This window comes from Mastigoproctus giganteus, unplaced genomic scaffold (genome assembly GCF_048544385.1).
Source record: "Mastigoproctus giganteus isolate SK-2022 unplaced genomic scaffold, ASM4854438v1 scaffold_16, whole genome shotgun sequence".
Lineage (NCBI taxonomy): Eukaryota > Metazoa > Arthropoda > Arachnida > Uropygi > Thelyphonidae > Mastigoproctus > Mastigoproctus giganteus.
Window position 1 is genome coordinate 3,039,272 of NW_028328293.1, and position 13,517 is coordinate 3,052,788.

Genomic DNA, 13,517 nt, shown 5'->3' on the forward strand with positions numbered 1-13,517 from the left:
TCGTCTGCATAAGTGCATACATCATCCCTAACCTTGCAGAACGGGATCATCATGGCGGTAAAGAGGAGTCCAGATAAAACTCCACCCTGTGGAACTCCTGCATGGAGTTGGCGTTGGAGAATCTGACTATCTGTGCGGTAATAAATGGACCGACAAATAAGTAGGGCCTGTAGGAACTTCAGCAAATTTCCTTTTATTTGGAAGGCGTGTTGGAGCAGATGAAGTAAGGCATGTACATCCAGACTATCGAAGGCTGCTTTTATATCAGCATAAATTATTGCAATTTCCTTTCTGGCTTGGAAAGCATTTAGTATTACGGCTTGAACTGTGAGATTAGTAAATGTTGATCTTGCAGTTATTGAATAATGAATTTGTTGAGGCTGCCCAGCCAGTATCTGATTCGACAACTTTGGCAACAGAGCTTTCTCCAGTACTTTTAACAGGTAGATGCAGTAGATATTGGCCTATAGTGCTCCACAAGGTTAGGCTTCGTAATTTTCGGCATTGGAATTACAGCGTACTTATTCCAGTTCTCAGGGAAAACTTGGCAAGCAAGGATAGAGCTATAAATTGCTTGGAGTGGTTCAATTAGGTAAGGGCTGAGACACTTTACCATGAAGTAGGGGACTCCATCAACTCCAGCTGTCTTAGTTGCCCCGAGGGAGTTAATATTCTGTATTAGTGCTTCTTTAGTGATAAGAACAGACTTCAGTCTGTTCTTATCACTAAAGTGTATATAAACTGTATATAATTAGTTATATATATAGAAAAATAGTTATATATATTTTAATCAGTTCAATTAAAAACTTTATCTAGGGACAGCGGTGAAGTAGCTGGAGTGGCACATAAGAAAAGAAAACAAAAGGAAGAAAGAACGCACGTTATTGTACTGTAAAAACTGATATGTATTTTGTAGCCTTGGTTATCATAGTTGACTTCATTGGTGCCAATCCCTTCACCCCCCCTTCTCATATTCTGTCTTTACCCATTATTATTGTGTTCACTGTTGACACCAACAAATCTGAATTCTGCGCAATGCTTGTTAATTTTTGACCATTTTCAAACATCCTTATTTTAATTTTCTGATCCGAATCGAGTGCTTTCCTTCTTTTTTTTTTTTGATACATTTACTAGTACTGCTGTCACTTATTCTCTTAGTCGGCACCACGATAACGGTCAAAATAAAATTTTCTGCAAAGAACTTTAGCATTAGCATTGGCACATGATACAAGAAAGCAAGCTTATATAGCATCAGCCAAAAAAAAAAAAAAAAACCCTTATTTCACCCATACTCTCGCTCCAAATGTTTGTCAAGTTCTGCCTTGAATCTATTTAAGCTATCAACTTCTACAACGACAGATGGAAGTTTGTTCCAGCAATCAACCACCCACTGGGTTAAGGCGATCAACCACTTCACATGGCTAAGGTGAAAACTCACTATTATCACCACACGCGAGCTCACATTTTACTAAAGCATATTTCTGGAGGTCACTACCATAAAACAATAAAAACAATTTGCACTTTCTGGGTTACTGGGCTTTTCTGTTAGTGCAATTCATTATAAACAGGTTGTAAACTCGATCGTATTGCATTTTCGATAATACCAATAGCTGGAATTTTGTGGGATTTTACGTTATTATAGTAAAATGAGAGAATAAGTGTCCCCTTCACTGAAATCTTCAGTCATATAAAAAAACCTAAATAAATTTTAAGAAATTTCTCTTCATTCCTTTCCTATTTTTTAAGCTTGTTACTCCATATTTCGCTTGTGCAATTTGTGTGTACCATGATCGTCATTATTGATTGCTTATTATTATTTTACTGTTTTAAATTTTACAATCCTAAAAAATAAAAATTTGAGTGAAAAAAAAATATCGTAAGTTCGAAGTTACATAAGTCGGGGACTTACTGTATCCAAAAATGTTCAGCAATCTACGTAAAAAATATGGCGATAGATAAAAAACATACCACGTACTACTTGTGTGTCCAATACGATGCTTCCCTTTATTTTTTTCGATGTCGATTTTAAATCTAATAGCTACCCTTTTATTTTTTACGATGTTGCATATGGTTTGGTCAGCAACATATTATAACGTTACCATTACAGGTTCATTAAAGATTTAACAGACGCACCATTTTCAAACCTTTGAATAATTTCAAGTTTTTGTTTAATTGAAAGCACAACTCGTTTATGTATGTTTACCCATCATTTTCGCGATTTCTAAACAAAAAAAAAATTTGTTATCCCTGATATAAATAACGAAATAAAATTGTTTCCGTTGCAGTGCGACGAAACACAACAATTGAAGCGACACACTAAAACAAACTTAACATTTGTTCTCTCTCTCTCTCTCTCTCTTTTTTTTTTAGCATCGGGTATGAAGACAGTGGGGGTTGCAAGATAATAATCTTACAATGACGACTTTATAACACGACTTCTTGTCGCTTATTTATGACTTGCAAAATATCTGTTTATACCTATTCTAGTTATTACTTGAATTTTATGATGGTTGACTTTTTTTTTAAATTTATAATTTGGAGTCTTGAAGTGTCCTGGTTAAACCAGTAAATCAAGAATCTACTACTATATCAACAGTAAAAAATAAAATCAACAAGCTCCATATGGATAGGATAAATAAAGATCACACATTAAGTACTAAAATTATACTTCCATACCACTGCCAATTTGCACAGCAACTTAAAAATATTTTTAAAGGCACAGACATCACACTAATTTTTTCCTACTACATAAAGTTGGAAGTTTCTTTAATAATTACAGGGAAACTTATGAATATAAGATTAAAGATATTAATAACTTAATATATTTTATAAAATGCCAATCAGGCTGTAATGCTGACTACATAGGCAGTACCACTACCAAATATGGATCATCGACAATGACAAACACAAGGGACTATTACCATTTTAATAGTCTTAAAACTAATCAATCCAGTACCAAGCTTACATGACACGTGCACTCATACAATCCATTAATAGATTCAGCCATCACACTGATAAAACTAAATTCTAATTATAGGATATTGGAATATGAAACTTTGGCCATAGAATGGTATCGCCAGAACACATCACTCAGAATATTAAATGCAAAACTACCAGCCGGCCTCTCCCCAATATGGAGTCTAACACATTTTAAATTACCACGTGTCTAACTCAAAGCATCAAGGGAACTGAAACAACTTTACAAACCCCTTCTTCACTTGCTCGAAATTAGTCAACTGATGATGATTGAATTGAATGTTCCCCGTTTAGACTCTTGCCTTCCTACATGTTATCCTTCTTAGCAGTTTACTTTATTAAATTTATATATGACAACCATAGGAAGAAGGAATGCATTTCGTTTTCCTCTGGGCTCTATTTTATTAATTACTGATGTAGTTTAATTTTATTTCATCTTCTTTATACGAATTTTGTGATAAACGGTTTAAGAGGTAGGTAATGAAGTATTAAGCTTTTGCTATATTTCAATATATGATTATACCAACAGTACCTTAAGTCATAAGTATAAACTTTACTATGATTCTTGATTGAATAATATAGGTTTCCTGCACCTCCCTTAATTCTCTGATAGGCTAATAAATATATCATTCGGGCAACTTGGTTTTATTACCGTTTTATGTAAATTATTATTGGAGTATATTTTATTTTCATCTATTTAATTTTGTTATCTATAAACTGTCCAGTCTGATTTCTAACTAATTTTTCATTCAGAGAGAGAGCACTGTCCCGGGAATAATCAGTGCAGAAATTCTTTCAATGCTTTCTTTTGTCTTCAGTTTTCACTGTAAGAACTTTATCTGACAGTGATTTTCACAGTACAGGACCACAGCCATTCAAAAATGGGTCTTTTGCAGGTTTAGAAGGTTAGTAAAATTCTATTGTACCTTGGGTTTTTTTTTTTTTTTTTATGTCACTACCTTATGGTTGTTCATCACAAGACGAAGCTTCAGCAGCTGAAATTACCATTATTCTATTATATAGTTTTAATTATATTCTGTCATTTTATCTTTTGATATTTTAGTTTTATCACAAATCCAGCAGCTTGAAAACATGTACTTGGTATGTGATTCCAAAAATCATTTCTTTCAATCTCAGGAGACCATAATGTTATGTGACCTAAATTTGTATTTCCTGCATGTTTTGTTCCCTTTACTCACATACTTTTGAAATTATTTCAAAATTTTTAATATTAAAAGCACAACAACAGAAGAACATAGTATAATGGATAAAACAGTTTCTTGTATGTTTTATTATGTATTATGCAATCAAATCCAGACCATACATGGTTTTTCCTAACTATTCCTTGATTCTTTTGAAAACTAGAACGGTGATATAAATGAGAGATATGAACAAGTCACTGGGAAGAAAATTTGATGATTAAATAAACTAACTACTTAAACTGGAACTTTATTTTTGTGCTCTATATTATCCACATCTTTAATTTGGTTATAAAATATTTCTAAAAATTTGATTTTAGAGAGAGAAATATGACACATTCTTGTTGACAACAACCAGATTTTTTTTAATTAAAAAAATTTTTTTTTTTTTTTTTTGGCTACAGCAACTGCATTCTCTCTCTCTCTCTCTCTCTCTCTCTCTCCCCGGGTTGAGGGGGTTTATCAACAACTATGCTTGTCCTATGCCCATCGGAGTACTTTGTAGCTTCCCTTTTTGTAAAGATGGGGGCACAGATAGCTGATTCCTTCTTCTTTTCCAATTATTTCCATTTATTCATCATTAGATGATCATCATTTTACATTCCTCTCTAAATTTTCATTTCTGCACATGAACAACTTTAGCCAATCCAGGAGATTCCATCTCACCGGCAATGAAAGAAACTTTTTCGCTTCTGAAAAAGTTTTTTTATTCATTCCAGTTTTTCATTTTTGAAAACCACAAACCTGCAAAGAGATATACCATCTCACTGGTTTTGTCATTTTTACATGCCATGTACATATTTTCTTCTATGCACCATTTAAACAACTTTTAGTAATTTCCGCCCAGGCCTCATTAATGTTTAAAATGGCATGGTAAATATTAAGATTTCCTAAAGTCTTTTAACGTAAAATTTTTCTAATCGTCTACTGCAGACAATACCTGAGCAAATGTGCGTAAATAGTATGCTTTTAAATTCGAAATAACAACCTGATCCATAGGTTGGATGAGTGAAGTCGTGTTTGGCGGTAGAAATATGACTCTCACGTTCAAATTGAAATCATCTAGTTGCATAGGATGTCCAGGAGCATTATCTAATAGAAGCAAAATCTTGAAAGGAATCGTTGTCTTTACAATATTTTTCAACTTCAGGAATGAAGCAGCATTTAAACCAATCCTCAAAGAAAGATATTATTATTCATGCTCTCTGGTTTGATCAGAAATGCATGGGTATGGTGGCTTTATTGATGCCCTTAAATGCACGAGGATTTCCAGAATGGTACACAAGCAGTGGTATTAATCTGTAATCTCCCGCTGCATTATCCCCAAGCAAGAGCATGGCCCTATCTTTTGAAGCCTTGAAACCTGGCATTGTCCTCTTTGGCAATGTATGTTCGATCCAGCATTTTTTTCCAATACAGAGCAGTCTCGTCAACATTAAAAATTTGCTGCGTTGAATAGTCGCCTTCATCAATAATTTTTTTCAAACACATCTCAAAATTTCTCTGCAGCTGCAGAATTGGCACTGGCTACTTCACCACATACTTTAATGTTTTGGAAACCAGCACGATGCTTGAACCTATTAAACCACTCATTGCTTGCCACAAACTTGGGTTGGGGTTCACCATACTAATCCTTAATATCTTCATAAGTACTTATTGTTTTTGCTTGAATTGTTATTGGACTCAGGGGCACTTGCTTCTGAATCTGATTTTCCACCCATATTATTAATAGCTGTTCTGTCTTCAATCAGCTGAACACTGTTTTGTGATCACTGTTGATTTTAAATGCATTGATCCTTTAACATATTCTTTTATATGCGCACTCTCCTTTAAAATAGTATTCACTGTGGAAGCTGCAAGACCTAATTCCCTTGCAATAGATGACAAACTTTGTCCTGCTTCGTACCTCAATCATTTTCATCTTCATTTCTAAATCAATTTTGTTTCGTTTCCTGGCACTACCACCACTTGCACTTTTCGTTGGTCACTTTCCCTTCATCATACAGGAATGAAGAGAAGTTTCTGAAAAGTTGTTTTTTATATTGTTGAAGATTTCAGTGAAGGAGAACACATTTCACCATAATAGCGTAAAAACCCACACAATTGCAGTTATCTGTATTATTGCAAAAGCAATAAGATCAAGTTTACTACCCGTTTATAAATAGATGATTATAATTATAATTAGATGAATTTAACAGAAAATCCCAATAAACCAGAAAGTGCAAATTGTGTTTATTGTTTTATGGCTGTGACCACCAGAAACGTGCTTTAGAAAACTATCACAAAGGCATTCAAAATTGATTCTTATAACAGGAATATATGATAACGATGAAAGGGTAGTGCAATTTCTATTATAAATATGACCTTTTAGACAAATAAATAGTTTAGTAATATAGCAAAATTTACAACCTCTAAGGACTTGGAACAAATTAAAAAAAAAAAAAAAAAAACAATGTGTTATTGGGTTCAAATTAAGATATTTTCACGATACCTCCATTTATTCTTCTGGGATGCAAAATACATTTCCATGATTTTTTTAAGTTTGCACTGGCCGGTAAAAACTTACGTAAAGTCGAATTTCCATAAGTCAAATATTGTGTAAGTCGGGGAGATCCTGTAGACTGAATGTCAGTAACTGCATTCAGCTTGGTTTAAATGGTAACTTATATTGCATGCAATTCTGCAGTAGACACTGCATTCTGTTGGAAGAGACAAGAAAGCTACTGAGAAGTTGGAAGAAAGTGTTGCAGCACCTATATCTGAATCTGTTTTGGATCCATCAGTATAGATGCAGTTTCGCAGAGTTTTCCAAAGTATGTGCTTCACGTAGCTCCCGAAGGTGGTTGTTTGCTAGGGAGCATTTTTATCGATCACTGAAGGATATCATCACAAAGAGGTGAGAATACAGTCCACGGAAGTTTAGGAGTAGCAATGTCTTGGATGATATACTGAAGTCAATGTCCTAATTGTGCAGAAGCTTTTCCAATTGAAGTACTGCAGGATTGTTTATGTGATATAGCATGACACACTACGGATCAAACAGGTGTATCCAAATGGGGTGAGATGAAAAAAAAAAGAACACAGGCTGTGGACTGGAAATGTTCTGAAGGCTCCCACAGCTCTATCCTAAAAGCACTAAGATGGATGACATTCATATATAATAATGAACTTTTTCCCACAGAGTCATAGCCTAATGATCGACAATCCAAGCAGGATAGAATTAAGTTTCTAAAGTGATGTAAGAGGGAGCTTTTATAAGCTCTGAACCCAGGACATATGGTGACAACTTTTAAGATAATCAAATTTTTCAGATGAAAGGTCCAAAGGTAAGCTATATAAGTAGCAAAATATTAGCATTAGCAAGGGCATATGATGCAAGAAAGCAAGCTTACACAGCATCAGCCAAAAAAAAAAAAAAAAAAAAAAAAAAAAACACACACAGACCCTTCTCGTTTCACCCATTCACTCGCTCCAAATGTTTGTCTAGTTCTGCCTTGAATCTGTTTAAGCTATAAACTTCTACAACGACAGATGGAAGTTTGTTCCAACAATCAACCACCCACTGGCTAAAGACAAACTTCCGCACATCTATCCTACAATTTTCTTTCCTCAATTTGAATTTATACCCCCACAGGCGATTATTCTGAGGAAGAGGAAGAATCCCATCAGCATTGAGCATGCTCAAACCATTCAAGGCTTTATACACCTCAATCAGATCACCTCCCACATGCCTAGTCTCCAGACACTGTAATTTGCAAAACTTAAAAATTCTTAAAATGAGGCCTCCACACTAGTATACAGTACTCAATCCCCTTGTATAAGGCAATGGCCTGACCATTGCCTTATACAAGGAGATAATCACCTCCTTATCCCTAATATAAAAATTCCTGTATATCATTGACAAGACACCATGAGCTACTCTTGCAGACCATCTGCACTGCTCAGAAAACTTCATATCTGCCTGCACAATTACCCCCATGTCCTTTTTACTCTCTACCACTTTCAGTGTAGTACCACACAGTTGATACATTACTCTGGGGTTACTGATTCCCATATACAGTACTTTAAACTTGTCATTCTTAAACTTCAGTTGCCACCTCTCAGCCCATCTGCTCAACTTTTCTAGATCCTGTTGCAGCAGTGTACTGTCATTAGTGTTATTAAAAACCATGCCGGCCTTCGTATCGTCTGCAAACTTGGACATTAAGCCTGATATACCATCATCAATATCATTAATGAATACAGAAAACAACAATGAAACCAAAACTGAACTCTGGGGCATTCCACTAATAACATTAGTCCACGAAGAGCAGTGTCCATTGATTACCACTCTCTGTCTTCTCCCACTCAACCATCCCTTTATCCATAGCAGCAATTTGCCTCCAATGCCACACTGCTCCAATTCATGCAGCAGTCTTCCATGTGCAACAGCATCAAAAGCCTTTCTAAGATCCAAATATATGATATCAAAATTATTCTTTGCATCCAGTTCCTTTGTGACTACATCATAGTATCCAATCAAATTGGTCAGACAAGACTTCCCCTTAACGAACCCCATGCTGTGTCCGAGCTATAACTGAAGTCTTGTCTAGATGATCCTGCAATGCTTCTTTAACCAGCGCCTCCAATAATTTCCCTGGAACAGAAGTTAAACTAACAGGTCTGTAATTACCCGTGTCTCCCCTTGATCCTCTATTGTGGATTGGAGTCACATTTGCACATTTCCAGTCCACGGGTACCTCCCCTGAGTCCAAGGAAGCTCTAATAATTATGGCTAAGGGTTTGCTTACTTCATTTGTTGCCTCTTTTAATATAACTGGATAGATTGCATCCACCCCAGGTACCTTTCTTATGTTTATCTTCAACAATTTCTCTTTCACTGTACTCTCAGTTATTACAAGATTATCTAGCTTACTGCCAAAGTTTAATACACCTCTGACATTCCCCTCCCTGAATAACTCCTCATGTGTGAATGTAGATGCAAATATTCATTTAGTTTGTTAGCTATCTGAGCAGGATCATCAACAGTTGAACCATCGATATCAAGTGGACCAATCTGATTCATCCCCTTCTTTCTACAGTTTACATAAGTAAAGAACCCTTTGCTGTTTTTCTTTGCATCGTTTGCCAAAGATTTCTCGTAATCTGCCTTCGCCTTCCTGTCCCTGCTAGCAGGGACAGGAAGGATGTAGAGTTGCTAGAACGAGTACAAAGAAGGGCAACAAGATTGGTGAGGGGAAGAAAGGGGGTGCTCTTACCAAGAAAGGCTTAATTTCTGCAAATTGCAGTGCCTGGAGAGTAGACACTTGTGAGGTGATCTGATTGAGGTGTATAAGGCCTCGAATGGGTTGAGTGCTGAATGCTGATGGGATTCATCCTCTTGCTCAGATTAAGAACCTGAGGGGGGCACAGATTCAAATTGAGGAAAGACAATTGTAGAATAGATGTGTGGAAATTTGCCTTTAGCCAGCGGGTAGCTGATTGGTGGAACAGACTTCCATCTTTTGTTGTGGAAGTTGATAGCCTAAATAAATTTAAGGCTTAGCTGGACAGGCATTTTGAACGAATGGAGGGGTGAAGTGGGAGGGGGTTTTTTGGCTGAAGCTGCATAAGCTTGCTTTCTTGCATCGTATGCCTCTACTAATGGTAAAGGGTGACACAAATAATTATAAAACTGTTAGTTTAACTTCTGTTCCGAGAAAAATAATGGAGTCACCAGTTAGAAAGGTGATACAGGATCACCTAGACAAGACAGTAGTAATAGTTCAAACACAGTATGGGTTTGTAAAGAGGAAGTCTTGCCTGACCAATTTGATTGGATACTATGATATGGTAACAGAGGAACTGGATGCAAAAAATAATTTTGATATCATATACTTGGATTTCAGGAAAGCTTTTGATACCGTTTCACATGGAAGACTGCTGTACAAATTGGAGAGGTATGGCATTAATGGTAAGTTGCTACAATGAATAAAGGAATGGTTGAGTGGGAGACGACAGAGAGTGGTAATCAATGGACACTGCTCTTTGTGGACAAATGTTATTAGTGAAGTTCCCCAGGGTTCGGTGTTGGGCCCATTGTTGCTTTGTATATTTATCAGTGATATTGATGAAGGTATATCAGATTTAATGTCCAAGTTTGCAGATGATACAAAGGTTGGCAGGGTTGTTAATGACAGTAAAGACAGTATGCTACTGCAGCAGGATCTAGAAAAGTTAGACAGATGAGTTGAGAAGTGGCAAATGAAGTTTAACATTGACAAAAGCAAAGTACTGCATATGGGTATCAGTAACCCAAGAGAAATGTACCGTGTGGTACTACACTCAGGGAGGTGGAGAATGAAAAAGACCTGGAGTAATCGTGCAGTCAGATATGAAGTTCTTTGAGTAGTGCAGATGGGCTGTCAGAGCAGGTCATGGAGTTTTGTCAATGATATATAGGAATTTTACGAGCAGAGACAAGGAGGTGATTATCCCTTTGTATAAGGTCACACCTTGAGTACTGTATACAGGGGTCTGGAGGCCTCATTTTAGGAAGGTTGTTGTTGTTGTTATTTGGTGTTTAGGAACATTAGCAACTAAGGCCATATTGCTCCGGAGATATGCAGTGGTCATTCCCTGACCTTTCCACATTATACCTATTTGGTGGTCATGAGTTCGAACCCTGGTCTAATCAAGAAGCATGTGCTACGCACTGCTGCTCCTGCCCACCTGGCTACAGAGACGCTTCATTTTAGGAAGAATGTAGAGTTGCTAGAACAAGTACAGAGAATGGCAACAAGATTGGTGAGAGGAACAAAGGGGGTGCTCTTATGAAGAAAGGCTTAAGTCTTGCAAGTTGCAGATTCTGGAGACTAGGCCCCTGCAAGGTGATCTGATCGAGGTGTATAAGGCCTTGAATGGTTTGAGCAGGCTCAATGCTGACGGGATACTTCTGCTTGCTCAGATTAATAACCTGATGGGGCGTAGATTCAAATTGAGGAAAGACAGTTGTAGAATAGATGCCTTTAGCCAGCGGGAAATTTGCCTTTAGCCAGCAGGTAGTTGCTTGCTGGAACAGACTTCCATCTTTTGTTGTGGAAGTTGATAGCTTAAATAAATTTAAGGCTGAACTAGACAAACATTTGGAGAGACCAGATGGGAGAAATGGGACGATTTTTTTGCTGATGCTGTATAACCTTGCTTTCTTGCATCATATGCCTTAACTAATGCTAAACATATCTGATTCAATCATATTTGGAATGTCCCATATAATGTTTGTAATTCTTATGGTAAATGTTGCACTCAGGATGGAACCCTGCAGTACATCATCCTCTTGAGCAAATGATTTCAATAAATTGTTCAGATACTCATATTTAACTTGGATAAATTGGGTTAATAACTGGCCTTTCAAACAAAAGATCTTGAAGGAACACCATATCATCAAGTGATACTGAAAGCTTTTTTAATGTTCAGATCAGCCATGACCAGACACTATCTCCTCCTTTGTAATTGTAAATAATTCTTTGCAGTTTAAAATTTCATATTTTATTGTACAGACAGTTAGTTACCTTTTTATTAGTTTTATCCGGTGGAATTTTATCATTCTATTTATTTCATTTATCTACATCATTATTTTAATATAACATAACACTATTTATAATTTTAATAGCGGTTGGTTTATGATTGTGCAGTTATTATGAAAATGTACTTTCCATATACTGTACATCACCTTTCTCTCAGGAGGGGAATACACAGTACTATGTAATATGAAATGTAGTATAGAAATACAATATTTCTTGCAGCTTTTTTGTATGACTATAATATATACCATTCAAAATCAAGAAAATTGTAACTTTTGGCAACAATCTGGTCTTTGGATTGCTGGACTTGGCAAGTTCAGCTATATTATAAATTTTACTCAGTGATATTATGAATAAACAAATACAATGAAATATTCTCTCTCTCTCTCTCTCTCTCTCTCTGTTACATGTATTTAGATAACATTGTATTTTGATAAAGAATTAGTACCTGTGCTTGGATGATAATCTGTACATAAATATTTGAGCAATTTGGTTGTCTGTTCTGGGGCTTTATTTATTAATATCTTTCCATATTTCTTCATATTCTTTTCTGCCTACATAAACAGTTATTCAGGTGAAAAGTTTAATAATAAACTTCAATTTAATTATACACTGCCCTACCATTAACATCAGGGCAGCTTCATATCTACACATAACCTTTATTTACAGGAAAATTAATAACACATAATGAAACCTTTAGCCTTTGTGAAGCCTCTAGTCTTCATGGGACACTATCCACCAGTTTTTTTTTTTTTTTTTTTTTTTTTTTGTAAATATCCTCTGTTATTTATCACCATATTACCTTTAAAGTGGTGATCATTTCAGCACTGTTTTTTGGACACATACACCCAATGATCCGATTCATCCCAGAGGTACTCTATAGGATTAAGATCAGGGCTGTGTGCTAGCAATCCAAATATTTTGATGCTGAATTCCTCAAACCAGTCCATGAAAATTTTGAGACTGGTTTTTATGGAACGATTTTGTGCAAAACAACAAATGGTCCCAGGTTAAACCATAAAAACCAGCCCACATCATGCTGCCTCTGCTAAATTTCACTATTGGGACAATACCAACTTTTCACTGGGCTACGGTCCAAGAATGGTGGGTCTTACATCAAGATAGATGGCAAGTGGCAATAGACAGGGTGATTAGTGGCTTTTAGATGGCTACATGACTGTGGTAACCCATATCATGAAGTCATGCAGACAGGTGTTCCAATCATCTCACTGAGGGCCTATCTTTTCTGCAACAACATTGACCTACGTTCTGAATGGGTAATTCTTTGCAGGGCTCTCCTGTTATATTCTGTCAGTGAGGGAGCTCTTGCAGGTCATTTCGTAACATAACAGTTTCAGTGCCAGTCTGCCTCCAATCCCAGATTGCATCACCAATCATAGACCTGGGGATCTTCAGTGCCATTGAAATATCATGTTTGAGACAGATTGTTTACATTGCACCCTATCATCATTTCATGCTGGAAGTCTGATTTTGGTATCTTGTATTCACAATCTACTGCTATCTCCTCAAAATGAAGGCTGACATGAATAGTCATATGGTCGTGACCGAGACGTGGTACTTGGGCAGGACGTAATCATCAATGGAAGGGTGTCTGGATATTAATGGAAGGGCAACATATACATGGCACAAGTTAAATCATATGTAAATGCATTTTCTAGTTTAATCACAAAAATGCTTTCAAAGCAAATGGCTACTGCACTGAATTTTGTAATTATAAGCAGGAGCTTATTTTTAAATCATGCTGCAAGAGGTTTTTCCT

General features: G+C 36.2%; 1 protein-coding gene across 2 annotated transcripts in view; it reads right to left on the bottom strand.

Moving 5' to 3' along the window:
• Positions 1-13,517, bottom strand: part of LOC150074894 (vacuolar protein sorting-associated protein 11 homolog) — a 612,407-nt gene that overhangs the window by 329,870 nt on the left and 269,020 nt on the right. For both annotated transcript variants that reach the window (XM_090389417.1, XM_090389418.1), the window contains exon 17: positions 12,186-12,291. In XM_090389417.1, coding sequence (XP_090245543.1) covers positions 12,186-12,291 — 106 coding nt within the window. The remainder of the gene's footprint in view (positions 1-12,185; positions 12,292-13,517) is intronic.